The sequence below is a fragment of the Alosa alosa genome, chromosome 12, assembly GCF_017589495.1.
Source record: "Alosa alosa isolate M-15738 ecotype Scorff River chromosome 12, AALO_Geno_1.1, whole genome shotgun sequence".
Lineage (NCBI taxonomy): Eukaryota > Metazoa > Chordata > Actinopteri > Clupeiformes > Clupeidae > Alosa > Alosa alosa.
In genome coordinates, this window is record NC_063200.1 from 33,052,009 (window position 1) to 33,069,848 (window position 17,840).

The following is a 17,840-nucleotide window of genomic DNA, read 5'->3' on the forward strand; positions in this document are numbered from 1 at the left end:
AGAACGTAAACACATAATCATAATACTAAGTATCAGACTATCATTTGCGAAACATCAAAGAAGACGTTGTTTCAATGAGCAATTGCCAGGGTATCATTGCAGAAAGAAACATGCAGCCCTTCCGTTGGTCTTGGTACTTTTCCATTCGTCGAAAAGACGCCCCCAAGTCTGCTCTTCACACATCCCTGTGTTTGCTACGTAGATGCTGCTCAATGTTGCTACACGTACGAGTTCATTTCTGAACCCACTATAGCGGAGAGCAGTCAGGCCTTCGATTCCCTCTCCGAGGCCGGATGGTAAAATCCAACCTCCAGCGGATACTAAACAGTCATTGCTTTGCTCGCGAAAAAGAAGGAAAACAACAGTTCCACACCATCATGGATGCTTTAAGTAACGACAGTAACGTTAGTATTTGTGACATGATTGGCAAGTAAGTAAACATGGGAAAATGCTGTGGGGGAGGGTAGCTAGCTGGTAACTTAGCCAGTTAACGAGTAGCTGTTAGCATAACAAAATGTCAATCACGGAAACCCAGACTTAAAATAATGACTATATAAATGCTCTGAAGCGTATGTGCTGTATAAATAATACAACTAACTGTAATTCTAACCTACGACAGTGTCACCATATAACGTTACAACATCTCCCTTCGATTACAGGCAGGTAGCAGCTAGCGATAACTAGCGTATGATAGCTTCTTAAGTTTGCTCAAAAACATGAAAGTGCTAGCGAAGTTTTCCTTTAACGTACTCGGTTCGTGCGTATGTATTGTAATGTTAACGTTACTGGTTATTTTAGCATTTCTTGCTTCGTCTATTTCGATATATTTAACCAGCGTCAGTAAGATAATCTTAACGTCACGATAAACAGGAATGATATGCTAAGCAAGCAACCGCAGGCGTTGCGGGAATAGGGTCAATTTAAAGGCCCCGTTTAACAACCGCCAAACCTTAACGTTATCACGGAAAGGTATAATAATGGCATATGTGACATTTTAAATAACGGATGGGCAGAGCATTATCAAGTCAAATGGGAAAAAATATATTTTGTCATATTTGATTTCAGGCTATTACACAAACTTAGCCTACGTCACAGACCACTTGGAGGTGCAAACAAAATCGGATTTTGGTTGATTTGACCACCGGTTAACATCGAAACAGGCACTTTACTTTGGATAGACAGCAGTAATACATCACAGGAGTGATTTAACGTCAAAAAATCTAGGCTGGAGTAATTCAACATTTGACACCTCCGATATGTTTAGTGTTATAAAGACGTCAAATAGCCCGTTAACTTTTACCAAATTGATAGCCAATGAGCCAGAAGTGAACATACATTGATGCCTATAAAAACTGCGCTTTCATTATTCAACTAAACGCGACAAAATACTTGTATAACCATTGAGCCAGCTCCTTACTATGTGATCTCAATGGCGATGCAGCGTTTGTTTGCACCTCCAACAGCATGGCATACCTGGTTACCGCCCCAAAACGCCCTCAAACGCCCTTATGTTTGTGTGAAAGAATAAGTTTTGTTTTGTCATTAGCATACATTGTTAATGCTATGGCAGGAGCAACGTTATCAGCACTGGCTCTTGAGGCCTAATGCACGGTTTAACTGTAGCCACAGTCGCAAGATCCCACAGTTACTGTAACGGCTCGTGTCCATTATCGCGTCAAAGCCATAGACAGTAAAAGAAACGGACGAACAGACTCCGTCGTTTTCAGTGGGAGGGCACTGAGTCAAATAGAACGATTTTTCAGTTGGTCCGCCCAGTACTGCGCAGACTCACACTTAACTTCGTGACGTTAGCCATAGAATCTGAATCTTGTAACTCATATACGTTAGACCGGCACATCCGGGAACTTGACTCGTGACAAACGTTCCCGCCCCTTTCGGGGGAAAACAAACAACCCCTCTCATTAACTCCAACGCAAATTAGGGTCAATAAACGTAATTCATACAGAAATCGCAGGAGTAAATAATAACAAAAAATACCACAAATCAATATGACCACTCAATACATAACCACTTTGCCGGTCGTTGACCGTGAAAGATACCTACAAAAGCTTAATTCAATTAATATAAAACATGTCCCTTCAGTCTCCCGAAAAGTGGTGCAACAACCCCACTCAGTGACCAGAAGTGTCATACGGTCTTCTCTTCTTATGGCTTGTAGCCATAATTTTCTTCTGTCAGGATTTTTTTTGAGGACATGGTAGGCAAAAGAAACTCAGGGAGGGGTTCTTAGCTGTGTGGTTGGTACATGTCTACCGGTTCACTCTGGCTTGTTCTGAGGGAATGTTTTCCCCTCAAAAGGGGCATGGCGCAAACAACCTGCTCTGTGTGACGCGGGTCCGGTTGTAAGTATAGAGCTGGTAAGTCCCGCCCTTTCCGCTGGACCTCTAGATTGAAAAATCGTCAATGCAAGTGAATGTGAGAAAATAATTATTTTCTGGTCCCGTTTGATTTGTGCCATGAATGTGAACATATGTTGTCTGTGAATTTTTAATATAAATTTTAGTGTAAAGAATGCTACAATTGAGCGGGTAGAAGTTTGATGCGGTTAAACTTTGTGTGAGAGCACTTTGTGGACTACAACTTTCCGCTAGACGACCGATCACTAGTTTCCCATAACAACCATCAGTTGGTCGAGATGTAGAGGGTTATTTAGATCGACTTTGAACAAAGTGAACCATACAACTTTACAATCACACTGTATCGTAGTGTTAATGTGTTGAGTGAAGCTAGACATGTTTCAAATATTTTTGTTACCATGTGTGTTTATTCCTGCCGTTACAAAAACTAGCATCTCATTTAATGTTAGCGATTAGAGCTAGCTCACGTCACAGGCGACATGTAGTCTTTCTCGTTATGTCTTTTCCACAACTGATAGCCGAAGAATCATATAATATACTGTCAAACTCGTAACATGAAAAATTATATTAAAAATTCACAGACGACATATGTTAACATTCATGGCACAAATCAAACGGGACCAGAAAATAATTCTTTTCTCACATTCACTTGCATTGACGATTTTTCAATCTAGAGGTCCAGCGGAAAGGGCGGGACTTACCAGCTCTATGATAGATACACACAAATTCTTCTCACACTTCCTTCGCCTTCAAAGTCATCAAAGTTAAACATTTATTTATGTATTATTATTAATATCATCCTCACCAAGTCGTGTTAAAGTTGAAGCTACCATACATGATCATCTTCAAAAACATTCATGCTAAAACAAAACAAAGTTATAGCCTTGAAGATAATCTTCTTTCCACTTTTCCGACCTACGGTCAATCCATCGAAAACCTCAGAAATGATTACTGCCGTTTTTTAAAAAATTAGGTTTACTATTATTCAGGGCTTGAAAACGAAATTATTTTTTAAACGTTCCGTTCCGAACGGTTCAGGTAGGCCTATGTTTAACGTTTTCGTTCTTGCATGCGTTCCGCCACCAACATATCGGTCCTGAACCGGTTCGGAACGCAAAATATTGTTCGTTCTTAAAGTTCCGGCAGTGTTTGGCGGGCCTATCAAGTCTATTTTTGTGGACTTTACCTTAGAATAGACGTACTCATTATTTCCCCTTGATTTAGCCTATACCGTAGCTATGCCCAAAAATAATAAATCACAGGCGGCATCCAAAAACATTCAGATGGGCTATCCATCCCATAACCTACAGACTTACTGTAGGCCTAACCTATGCCTATAAATAATTTCTTATCAAAAATATTTCTGGATACGTGCTAAACTCCTTACCTGGTTGTAGCCTAAGTTTTATCCATATGGAGATCTTCAAAGGCTTGCGCTATAATTCCAACCCTGATTATAAACAAACCTGTCTGTTGTTGACAAGGCCTATCTCAAATTTCCCGTTTAACTCTTCTACATAGAATAGGCTATAATTGTGCAAACATTTCAAATCCCGACTTTAAAACGACAAGGCGTGGACAGGCAAAATAGGCTATTACGCATAGACTACAAACAATTTCCAAATGAGTTTCAGTAGCCTACGCTACGAGCTGGCCTAAGATCCGAAGTGGCAGATAGGTTACATTACAACAGCAAGACAAAATACGCATTTGGACCAAAGCTCCATTTATTCGTTTTTTTTTTTTCAAACTGCAGAAATCAAATTATTAGGCTGTTATATAGAGAACGGAAAAAAACGTTATTAATCGGTTTTGTGGATTTCAGAATAACGTTTCTGTTCCGGAACAGTTGAAGACCATTTTGTTTTCGTTTCTGTTTCCGCTCCTCGTAAAATTCCGTTCGTTTTCGGTTTTCGTTTTCGTTCCTTGAACCGTTTCGGAGCCCTGCTATTATTATTAGGTTGCCTCTGTGTAATGCTTTACCTTAACATACGGTCGTGTATGCTAGGTTTTGCTTATGAGTTACCGTCATAGACAGTAAGGTGGACTGAGCTTCTTATCCAAACAATACGGTTATTTCCCTACGGCGCGATAGAGAGATTCTGTCAAAGCTAGCTTCCCTCCAACCGAACAAGCTAACCATTCTTCTTACGGGTAACCAACGTTACGGACGAGGTAGTGGAGTCTGTTTTGCCTTTGTAGTGTTTATGTGGATTACACAGAAGCTACAATATCAGCACAGGATATGTTATATGAAGTTATGGTATTTCAAAAAAATCCTAGAATGAATGGGCTTCTATGGGAGTTAGCAGAGAGGTGGTCCCTCCAGCCTACGTCGATTCTTCTACTTCCGGGAATTCGCCAGCCCCCTTGGTCAAAGCCCACCGCGCCGCAGATAGCCTATTGATTTCCTATGGAGAGTGGCATGGGGGGGTTTATGCTTCCGCAATGCACCTTGGGAAGGCGGCGCGGCCATTCGAACAGAGGCGGCACGTCAAGAAGTTGGGCTCTGCTGAACTTTATGCAAATGAGAGCGGTTAACTCGAGGCGGTTAGCCAATGAAAGTGCATCTTCGGTAAACAAGTTCTCTCCTTTGCTCTCGTCTTCCGGTCCGGAACAATACTAGAAATACAGCCAGAAATATTTGTTCCGCCTTATAATCGTGTTGGTTTCATGAAAATATATTAAGCTATATAGTGGCGAAGCTATTAAGTTTAGAACAAGTTTGCCACTGCACCCTATCAAAAAGACCTTGTTGGCGACTTGAACCAAGACAGAAGGTGCTTTGGAGGAACATGTCAGTGATATTTGTGATGAATTGAATTGAATACAAGATGGTAACGGTATTACGTCTTAAGTAGGCTACCTCCACTTTACGTTAGGTGAAATTGTGTAATTAGATCAAATAAAACGTTACATCATACACTTTAGCCTATACACGCCCACATGTGGCGACAGGGGAGAGGGCTAGGCGTCTGCACGCCGCAATAATGGACACGTACCGCCACAATAATGGACACATACCATGTTTCACCACCTTGGTCTTGATGAAGGCAAAGTTCTTGGCAGTCTGGCAAAGTACCATAGCAAACAAGGCCTTTGGGAAGGGGATGGGATATGGCAGTCTTGCAAGTACATATCTGCATCTACCTGGTGAAAGGGACTTTGTGGATCTGAGGCCCTTTCACCTGTAGCCTCCATCATCCTCCAAATTCCACCAACTTCTGCCGCCTCTGAGTGCAACTGCTCACTGTTTGGGAACACACAAAGGTTCGCAACAGGCACACGAATGCTAGGTTTCATAGGGAATATGTTTATTTTATTTAACATTATTGTTTTTCAATGAAAGAATATCAAAGTTCTACTGATGAATAACTCAACATTTGTATTTGCTGTATATGCCTGTCTGCTTATTACAAAACAAAATGTCTATATTTATGTTTGTATGAATTTACATTTCCAGTTAATTCTCGTAAATTCCCAGTAATTTCCATAATTTCCCATTAATTCACATAATTTCCTTTAATTCCCATGAAAGTTTCCAACTTGGTATGTTTCCAATTTCCGCCCCTTTTTAACGATTAAACTCAAATGATAGTAACAACATTGAATAACAACATGAATTTCAGTGCCACTTAAATATCCAGCATTTTTTTTCTTTATATAAAGCATTTTTTTACACGAGGTATCACTGCATGCCATGCGCCATCTCTAAGGTATTGCTCTGATAGCACCACATCCTATACAGTTAACTTAACATAACATAAGTTAACATAAACACTTCAAGATGTATTTGCTTAAAGCAGAGGGGTGAACACATAGGCTACTAGACAGTGTTTGACAGCTCATGCGAGCCCATTGTATGGAACCATTATCAAAACACTCCCAACTAAGGGGGAAGACATAAAATATATTGAAGCATTTGAGAACACACTGGATAAACTTGAAAGCAGAGTCCTTCAACGTTAGATTAGGCAGCAATTGCCGTTGTCCATGACCAGCATATGACCTGGCAGGGCCATGGCAAGTCGTTTTAACAGTTTTAAAGTTATGGCAAGCCATCTGCACTGGATAAACTTGAAAACAGAGGAAAGTTTGACATTGTGTTTGCATCCATGGCAAGCCATTTCTACATTTAAATGTATGGCAAGCCAGAAGCCTAGAAGCAATGAAACTACAGGTATTGATAATATATTGAATATACAATATCAATCAAAAAAGCAATTTCATGCTTTTGAGTACTGGTTCAGGCGCCGTTTTGGCACTGGCATCATTTTAAAAGTATTGATTTAGCACCGGTATCGGATAAAACCCAAACGGTATCCAATAGAACACACATCTGGTTGCTGAGGTTAGGTTAACTCTAAAATAATATATATTTTTTTATCATTGAACAACAAAAAACAAGAATGTTTTCCACACACATACACACAAAAAGGTGCATTCAAAATGCACAATGAAACCATTTTCTCTGAAATTATAGCATACCAATAACTTCTACTTGTGCGAGTGGATAACATTAGGCAAACGTTACTAGTAGATCATTAACACTGATAGTTTACTCCTTCAGACCCAATGGATTTTCAGAAGCATTTCAAAGACTCGGAAGAGAAAACATCAGTTGCATTTACAGTTACAAACTTAAACACACATTTTAAAACAAAGTTAATGTTTTAACTCATTTTAGTGTAAATGTGGGTGTCAATTTGGAATTGGAAAACACAAGTTCATTGAGACAGGCCTTACTGCAGTACTTTTTTATGGATATGATGGCCTAGTTGACTATTGGGTAGATCATGCGTTAATGCCACTATTTTTATTTTTTTGATTGCTTTAATGTGTTGTCTTTCAGAGGCCCCTAATGGGAATTGTCTTTTACAGGTTTTCATTTTGGGAACTAAACATTATGTGTAGACTTTTGAGCTAAATCTGAAACGGTGCAGCAACCATTTTCCTGGAATCTGTCTGCTTTGACACGGTATGACTCCTATTGGTGTTGTGACCTTTAATTTTCTGCTGCTTTTTTCTTTTTTCTCAACTTTAGCCTGTCCCTGCACTGTAGTAGTACCCACGGTCCAGGGCCTCTGTGGTGCTCCTGATGCCCCTCTCCCACCCCTGAAGATCCCAGGTGGGCGAGGGAATGGTCAACGGGATCACACTTCTGCAACTCGAACTTTGCATTCAGTGAGTACATGCACACACTTCATCTCTGACCATTTGACAGTTTTTGTTGTGCAAAATATTGTTTTCTTTAATATGTATATTTAGTGTGTTTCATTAATCAAATTTAAATCAGTAGATTGAATCGTGATTCGAATCTATTTTTTTGTGCGGTGTTATTCAAATCCTTTCTTGCTTTTGCAGGACATGAAGTTGACAGTAACTGAGGAGGTGGGAGGGGGTGGGCGCCCTGCAATACTTCACTTCCAGAGCCGCCCCACTGTGTCACGGGTGATCCACTGGGAGGCTGTTCTTAGCGGGGAAGGCCTGTATGTGGAGATCCCACAAGACTTACTGCTTGAGGGCAGCAAGGAGAGGTGAAGACAAACACAACCGTTATCCAGAGGTTGTAGTCATGTAACTCACAACATACAGACTCCAGACACAAATTTCACATCTCTTATACTATGTTCTATATTATGTGATCAGAGTCAAAGCTGTGTTGCAGACATACTGTAGGGGACTAATGCTCATCAACTATTCACAGTAAAGATTTTGGGGTACTGTTCGTACCTTGCCTAATGAAGTAATAAAACAGTAGTAGCAACGCTGGTAAGCATAAGAGAATTGCAGATGGAGCAAGAAGAATGTGTACATTTATACATTAAATGTAAATACAGGGTTCTCTTCCTGCCAATGCAGTTTATTATCAGCTTACAAGGTTAGTGGTGAAGTAGGAAGTGCACTTGTGAATCATATACTGATCAGTGCAGTTGATTGGTCCAGTCATTTAAGAAGTAAGTTTATTTAAAGGGGTGGTTCAGAATTTTGGACATAGGACCTCATTTCCAAGTAAGCAAGTGTGCTATTTATCAGTGGAGACCGTTTTCAACACGTTTCATCCAGTCCTTCTAATTGCAGAGTTCGCAGGTGCTAGGCTAGCGCAAGTCAACGGTATGTGCTAGCCTGCCACTAAAAACAGTCTTACCCACTCCAAAGTACACCCAAGGCAAATAAATTATAACGCCAGACTATCGATGTAAATGTCTGTATTGATAGAATAATGTTAGAAATAAAACTATCCTTGCATTTCAACGATCGCATTACATTTTGAGGGACTAGTGTTTTAGCAGCGGCGGAATTATACTTGCTCCAGTTAGTAGTACTGCGCCAAAAAGTAAACAGTAAAGCACACTCCAATGGGGATACCTAGTAGTAGCCTTGGTAATATCAGTCCGCCGCTGAGATGCAAAATGACTACTACCAACTTCAGGGAACAAAGTATAACTATTGCAACGCGATGCGAGGATAGTTGTATTTCTTACACTATTCTATCAACACAGACATTTACATCGATTGTCTGGAATTTGCCTCGAGTGTCCTTTGGAGTAGGTAAGACTGTTTTAGTGGCAGACTAGCACATACCGCTTGACTTGGCGCTTAGCCTAGCACCTCTAACTCTGCAATTAGAACGACTGGATGAAACGTGTTGAAAACGGTCTCCACTAATAAATATCACACTTGCTTACTTGGAAATGAGGTCCTATGTCCAAAATCCTGAACCACCCCTTTAAGTTATCATAACTATCACCATGTCTAATTGCCTGAATTTTCCTCTAGTTTTGTGTCTCTTCTGGAGTTTGCTGAAGAACATCTTAAAGTTGTCAGCGTGTTTGTCTGCTTTTACAAGAACAGAGAAGATTGTGGTATGTAGTTCATATTATAAAATGACATTAACATTCATATTTACATTTAACATAAATTGTATAATCCACTGCTCACAAAATGTTGTCATCTGTGTCTGTAGCAAAATTAGTGCGCACATTCAGCTTTCTGGGCTTTGAGATTGTGAAACCAGGCCAGGCCCTCGTCCCACCTCGACCCGATGTTTTCTTCATGGCCTACAACTTTGACAGGGATTCTTCTGATGAAGATTAGTTCCGACCTACGCCCCTTCCATCTCACTATATTTCCCAACTATTTTTCACTCTGTGATCCAAGTTGTCCCATGCTTATTTGTTACACTGAAGAAAGTAGTTTTAGATGTGTTCTCTGTAGTATGGCTGATAAAGTTCTCTCTGTCCCCCTGTCATCTATATCCTTCCTGCTCCTTTTCAATATTTTCTGTGTTGAATGACTGTATGCCTATTATTTAGATTGATTGGTATTACAGAACAAAAGAGGGACGCTCTTGAAAGGGACTTATAAGCATATTGCAATTCTCAAATATCAGAAAAAAATGTTTGTTTTGTCATTTTATTGTGAAAATACTCTTGAATGTACAAACAGGTCATTTAGTTTACATTTTGGTACATCAGTGCTATCATTTGATTGGCTTACTAGAGGAAACAGGATTGTTTCCCATTTCATATAGCGATAGCTTGGTAAGACCTGAGATTACAAAGTGGTTGTCTTATCGTGACTACAGGAGTATGTGGTACGTATCTGCTGGTTGTTAGCCCTAAAGACCATGGAAGTTAAATGGAAAATGTTTGTTGATTATGTAATAACTGAAACCAGAATCCGGAACACTTATAAAAAAATGAGATGCTGATGAGTGAATTGGTACAAAGCTTGATAAAACATCCAAAGTGCTTTTGCCTCTTTATTGTGTGTATCAGATATTTTCTTTAGCAGTATTTCCATGTTGTTTTTACTGGCCTAGAAATTCTTTACTTTTTCTGATCGATTTGGATGATGTACACCTACATAGTGGTACCTGATGTGCTTCTGTAATAATAAAAAAAATATTTAGGAAATACATTTGACTTTGTCTCAGATCAGAATATGTCTGCTTTCTGTGTAAGACCACTAGCTGGCAAGTAGAGTAGGAGCACAGCTCATCTCCCGTCACCCATTGGCTTCATCAGGGATGTGATTCTTCCAGATTAATCCGGAATTCCACGCAATTCGTATAAATCCGCTGAGTTTTCTTGTAAGGAGGGGGGTGGTCGGTCAGAGGTATATTTATTCTGTATAACACAGACCATTGCTATATGTATAACAGGCCGCTGACAATGACGACGGGTTTTGTGCTTCTAATTCACATCTTTCATTCATATCATGCCGCAAGTAGCCTACCTAGTGCGTTCACTAGTTGATTTCATTGAAAGTAAAAGCAGACAGATGGGTTGATCAGTTGCGTTTGGTTCAAGTTCAGTGTGTGTGGCGAACTATTTGTTTCTCAGCAGAAGCCATGAAACGGTAAAGGCCAACACACTGATTTAAAAATACTTTTTCCCCCTCTCGTTTTGGTTTTTGCATGGGGTTTGTGTCCAGTTTGACCTGTCAGGATTTTCCGATAATGATAACAATCTCGTGATGCAGATATTGAATTTTAATTCAGACTAGCCAATAGTTTTAACCACAAAGTCTGTCTACCTTAGGGCTACTAAATTGTTTAGTTAAAGGAGAATTCCGGTGTGATATTGACCTAAAGTGTGTTGAAACATAGCCTTCATTGATACTGTCTGTATAAATCGTCTTGTAAGTAAACTACCAGTGCTTTTTCAAGGTTCTTATGTCTCGTTTTAAATGTCAGGGCCCTTCGGAAGTCTTCCAATGAAGTGTGGAGATACATTGAGCCTCGTAAATGGTGTAAAACGGTGATTTATTTGCATGGCTAGCCCGATGCCGAAGCACCACCATTGAAAAAGCTGTTGGTAGCATCGGCTAACTAGCGCCAGATTTTGGAGTGCAGGGGACAAGCCGAGATGGGCTATGAGACATACGTTCACACTCTGTTACATGTTTCAACACACTTTAGGTCAATATCACACCGGAATTCTCCTTTAACACCTTGTCATTTCGCGTTTGTCCAGCCGTTTACCTCCGCAAACCTTGCACCTCATGTCATCCAACACATATTTTAGGATGGCCACCATGAGAAATTGCCATGAGAAATCGTATGGTGTCAATGCTAAGAGATCAAAGCTTGGCATACTTGGTAAACATTAGTTATGCACATTACCCTGGAAATCCAGAGTTCTCGCAAGAGCACAATGGAATTGTCTCTGCGAGATACTGGCAATGAGCAATGATGCACGTAACTTTTACCCCTTGCATCCCAGGGAACCAATCAAATCGGCGTATGCAATAGGCTGTCCAGAGGCGAGCTAAACTGATGACTACAGCGCTGCAACGTTGGAGGTCAGTAAACATTGGTTGTAGTGTTATCCACTTGCGTCGAAGTCCGGAATCATTCAGAGTAAACATTGGTCTAGTGTTATCCAATTGCATGCAGTGAGATTTTCAAATGCATGCTTGGTGCCACTCCTCGAGTTGGGCCAATACATTGTTCGTGGCCAGACCCTTAATCTTTCTAGAATACCCGGGTCTGGATTTTCCATGCTTGCACATTGTATTGAGCTGAATTTTTAGTGCAAATAGCCTACTGTAGCATTGTGCTGATAGATAAAAAAGTCGCATATTTAAAGGTGCAGTCTGCATTTTAATCCTAGCTCTCCATTTGGTGTGTGTGCTTGTAAAACTAGTGATGTAACCTACACAATCCTGGAGCAGTAGCCAGTTAGGGCCTATCGTTTATTTTAGGAGGACCGGTGTAGGACCTACAATGTTACTTTGGGAAGAGAGGGAGCGATGTAATTCGATTCTCTTTGGAACTGAAATATCAACAACCTTCAAGTTGCTCTTCAATCAGTATCAATATCAGTAGGCCTATCACATGATTCACTATTTTGTACTTAGGCCCAGAGGACTGTTAGGGGGCAGGCTATATATTATCATCAAGTAGGCCTATACTAAATAATATAATCAAATGTTAACTTTATGTTGGTTGAAGTTATAAACAAAACATGTTATAAACTGAATAAATCCATGGTTCTATGTCATTGTTGGCAAAATGATCATGATGGCCTATATATTTCAGCCATATTTGGTGTAGTCTTGTGTAGGCCATGCTACTTTTCTCTGTTACAAATTATTTTTCTTTAGGCCTTATAGGCTGTATTGTAATATGCTATAATGTTTGAAATATGTATCTCAATGTATCAATAGTTCCCATAAAAGTCATCAGATGTCATCATTGGGGTTATTTTTCACATTTTTGTGCATGCCCCCAGACCCCCCCAGTATTTGGGCCAAAAATATTTCCTTTCATAGGACTTGCCCTGCCTCCTGCATAGGACTTGCCTCATTCATTTTATGAATTGTAGGTGATGTAAATGCATGCAGTAGTGCAATACAGTGTATGATAAGCATTAACAACTTCTTTACGGCAAAACACTAAAAACACATTCAGCACAGTGAAATACACTTCAGCATAGTTAATATATACGGCAAACAACTTCTTCTTACAGAACAAATCAACAAGTAGCCAACACTATAGTACGCGGATCATACCGTGGGAGGGGGGGCAGTGAAAAATGCACTACTGTTATTCCTAGGCTGCTTCTTATTGCAGTGCATGAAAATTCACCGTACTGTTATCACACTTTTCTAATTCTTATTCAGCTCGAACCACTTAGCGGATGAACTTCATAAGGCTCTTTTGTAGATCTCCCAAATGACACTTGTGCTATATAATTTCCATCCAACTTGTACTTATTATTATATAGATATTTGCTATAAACGAGCTAAAATGTAAATGAATGGTTTGAACGATAGTGAGTTTAAACTAGAAATGCAATTCCAAGGAATTACCAGTGCATGAAAATGGCAACAGTGTAATGTAAAATACAGTTGATGTGTCTTTTCTCTATTTTGTCTATGGTGGTCGCTATGTGGTGGCGTTCTCTAATTTTGACATGATTCTGATGAACCACCTAGGAGAAGTGTGTCAAAATTGATCATGTGCCACCAGGAAGCATCCTGGCAGGAAGCATGCTTAAGGATGTAGATCCAGAAATGCACTAATATTTTGTTCGTAGTCCAGTTTGCAACAATTATTAGTTAACACTAAGTTGTAAACACTTCGGAAAAAAAATATTAAAAACTGGATATACCAAAAAACGTTGATGTAATCGCTTCCTGCCAGGACTTTTACGGGCTTTTCCCAAATCACGGAAGAAACGTTGACGTAGCAGTATAGTAGCAGATGCAGAGGCAAGTGTTATTTAAACAAACTTTCTAATGCCTCGTTATTGGACTAAAGGTCATAGTTGTACTACTGTAGAAGTTTCGTACCATTCAGGGCATTATTAGTGAGGTAATTTACGAGATAAAAGTTGGTTCCATCACGACTGCAGAACGTCATTCGTTTCTGACAGCGCTACTCGACCAGGGTTCGACCAACGGAAAAAAGGTTTTGGGAGGGTGTTTGGCTCGGGGTCATGGTGCAAAGGACCCTAGGGTGAAACTAGAAAATGTAATTTCGAAGAAATTACCAGTGCATGAAAATATAAACATACTGTATATTAACATAAAATGCCAAACAAACTTTTATTTGGAAACAGTTGGCAGGAGTCATAGTTGATAACAACTGACAGTTGAAATGGCTAAACAGTTAAATAGTTCAGTAGTTTAAATAGTTAAATTATTTAATAGTGAATTATTGTATGAGGATATTTATTTTGAAACAGTTGTGGGCAGAGGAAATAGTAGTCTTAAGAGAGCCAGATTGTATGCTTAAAGCCTGAGACAGAGTATATAGTTTAAAAGTTGAATGTAGATAGTGTGATGGATGTTGATAGATAGAAAGTTGAATGGATGTTGATAGGCAGATTGTTTAATGGATGTTGATGTATAGTTTAATGGGTGGATGAGTGAATGGTTTGAAGAGGATGAATGGATAGAAAGTTGGATGGAATATGCCTTATATCCTTGTAGAATGGAGAGACACAGAGAGTTGGCCTAGTTAAGCAGAAAGCAGTTGATACAGGTGCAATCAGTTTAACAGGCCCTTTGATGGGTCCTAGTAGTGAGCAGCTGGAAGTTGATACAGGTGCAAATCAAGTTAATTAGTCCATTGTGATGTCATAGTCTAATGCAAAGTCTATGGGGAAAAATAAGCTTGTTTTTTAATCTCAAAAAGTATAAAGTTTACAAAAGTGTTTTTTAATCTCAAAAAGTATAAAGTTTACAAAAGTGAAAAATACATTCCCCACGTGTCCTTTTCAAGACCTATGTTACAAAGTTTGAACGAAGTTTCTACGTTAAACGGTTAAAGCTGAATTAGCTATGAAACTATGTTAACTAACATGTTAACAATGCTAACATGCTAACTATGTTAACCATGTGACTTAGCTAACCTAGCTAATCATTTTTAGCAGTTTTGTTAAAAATGCTAACAATGCTAGCAATGCTAACATGCTAACCATGCTAACTAGCTACAGTGGGTAGGAGTCATAGTTGATGACAAGTTAAAAGTTGTTGATAGACAGCTAGTAAATGTATATAGTTTAAAAAAAAGTTGAATGTAGATAGTTTAAAAGTTGTTGATGAGACAGCTAGTTTAATAGATAGATAGTTTAATGATAGTTTAAAAGTAGACCATTTAAAAGTTGAATGTAAAAAGTTCAGTAGTTTAATGGGTTACATTGTTTAACAGTGGATTATTGTAGTGAGGACTTTTATTTTGAAACAGTTTTGGGCAGAGGAAACAGTTGAATAGGATGTGTAGTCTTAATTGACCCAGATTGTATGCTTAAAGCCTGAGGCTGCAGGTGGCCTGAACACCTGCCATAGGATTCTAATTGCTTAACGGCCGTATTATGATGTCTGTCGGCAATGTTAAGTCTATGGGGATTTTAAAAAGTTTTTCTTTAATAGTTTAAAAGTATAAAAGTTTCAAAGTTGAAAAGACATAGCAGCTTGGTCCGTTTGAAGACCTCGTTACAAAGTTTGAGCAAGTTTCTAAGTTAAACTGTTCAAGAGAAATTGCGTACGGAAAAAGTGGTAAGCGGAATAATAATAAGAAGTTGTTGTTGATGTTGTTGCCTTGGAAGAACAGTACAGTGCATTTTCATGCACTGTAATAATAATAAGAAGAAGACTTCGGATAACAGAACAGTGCATTTTCGTGCACTGTAATTACTCCGAACCATCGCTTTAAAGTATGAAAATAAAAAAAAAATCATGAAATTAAATCAAATTGCACCATATTTACAGTCTTTACTTCTCTGCATTCACCTGCTCACCCATTACTCTCGTTTGGATTACTCGCGAAACCTGTGATCGCATAGATATGGCAAGCATATCAGATTAAAGAGGAGACACGGAGCTATCATTTGATACCAAGTACATACTTCTGGGTTATAAAACGAAGTGACAGCAAAATAATAACTTCATATAGCTCGTCTTACCTCACGTTTTTGTCTGTTTTTTTAGCAAAGCATAGCCTAGAAATCTAGATGCACCCTAGCGGCAGCAAATTATATTTGCTGCCAGCGCTAGTCTAGCAACTCTCCGTTGGCTTGTGAGCTCGAAAAATTAAACATATATCAGGCCAATCAAATCGTGTATAGAGTCGTTAGGCGGGCTTAACATAATGATTGATGGCAGAGTTGCAACGGTTTGGCTTGAATTTCCTGCTACTTGAAAACAAATAAGATGGATGTTGCTGTTGGCGAACAGTGTGACACGAGTTAAGCTTTTATTAAGTTGGCAAAAGTTTGAACTAGCCAACTAGCTCCGCATGGGACTCATAGCGCTGTCCTATTGCGTGCAGAGGGAATTTGAAAGACAACCGATTATCCCGCCCCTCGGACTGAGCACTGCGAACGGTGAGTGCCCAGACCCTACATTTTAATGTGGGTCTGGCTCGTCAGGCTAATTCAAGGCTCATATTGCATCCCAATTTGTTCGGCAAAATGTGTTGTTTACTTTGTTCATGGCAATGCACTAAAAAAGTTGTGGAGAATCATGATTGCAGACACCATAGGCACACACAGGCTATAACACGTAAACCCGGGTCAAGTCAGGTCAGATCAGTTCATTTCGTGTCACAAATATGGAGCGCAGAAAGGTCATTAAATCACTAAAAAAAAAAAATGGCATTTATTTCTGTAAGGCACACACCACATATGTCTGTAAATTGCTCAGCCCCAGAGAATCCCTCCACCATGGCAATGATATTGCCAGATTCAGGACAGTCTGCCCTACACACACATGAAATGCATAGAGCTATGAGGTTGCTGTGGTGAGACACATATCAAAATATAAGATTTTTTATAATACGCTTTTTATATTTTTTTATTTTTTTGACTTTGATATTTTAGTTCCTTTAAAATCTAAATAAAATCAAGTACTAATACATGAAATGATGGCAGATCTGGATAGCCTATTCTGCTGAAAAAAAAAACAATATAATATGTGTGTGTGGCACTTACAATGACCAGAATAAATCCTTATGAATAAAGGTAGTGAAAATGCCCTAAAAACAGCTTAGGGTTAAAATATACATAGATTTAAAAAGTAGAATCCATGCAAAAATACTTTAAAAACAATTATTTAATAAATATGTCAGGAAAATATCAGTTCATGAAATTAATTTTATATTTCAGTAGGCTATTCAATTTCATTATCCTAAAGTCCCCCCCATATCAGGATGTTTCGACCCAACCTGTCACATGCCACCCGCCATCACCTGTCAATCACTGTCAAAACTCAAACGATGGAGTCGTGGTTCCAAAGACACTGAAGTCACAGCGCTCTGTTTTAAGTCTTTTTCTCAACTAAAAATGCTTTGCGCTGGTTAGGGAGTACTTGGCTGAAAAAGTACAGGGGGTACATCACCGAAAAAAGGTTGAGAACCAGTGACCTAGCCCATAACCACTCATTTGTGATTTGCACCCCAGGTAAAAAATGAAAATGCGGCTCATAAACGGACTACAGTCATGTGACTTTACCCTTTGACGTTACTGACGCATGGTTTGTTTATTAGCCTGCTTTGGCTGCTGTCTGTCCACTAGCCACTTTTTACCACTGTCTTACTGCGTCACTGTTTGCGTGCTATATTAGCACATATACGCATAACCCCTCCCTCCATCCCACAGCCGGATTGTGGCCACACTTATACCTTTTCTTAATATAGTTATATATAATATATATATATATATATATATATATATATATATATATAGTTTTTCTATAGTTGTTTTTTTTATATTATATGTCCATATTTATTTTATGCTGGTCTCTAGACTTTATTCTGCGCTGTTGCACTGTTGGACTTGGACTAATTTGCAGCATCACCATGACACTCACTCACACAGAGCACCTTACCTTACTATGCACAGAGAATCATAGGCTCAGTCCCTGCCTCAGTCATTGCAAGCGCCTCATGGTTAATCATCCACCATGTGGATACTGTTTTTAGACTTGATTTAGATTTTGTGTTATTTA

The 17,840-nt window shown here is 39.2% G+C and overlaps 1 protein-coding gene across 1 annotated transcript; it reads left to right on the forward strand.

The window, feature by feature from the left end:
- The first annotated feature begins 186 nt into the window (after window positions 1–186).
- On the forward strand, window positions 187–10,299 carry oaz1b (ornithine decarboxylase antizyme 1b). Its single transcript, XM_048259430.1, is given in 6 exon segments — window positions 187–430; window positions 7,423–7,474; window positions 7,476–7,562; window positions 7,743–7,915; window positions 9,159–9,244; window positions 9,346–10,299. Coding segments are annotated over 6 exon segments (666 nt in total). The 5' UTR covers window positions 187–293; the 3' UTR covers window positions 9,477–10,299.
- Window positions 10,300–17,840: the final 7,541 nt, after the last annotated feature.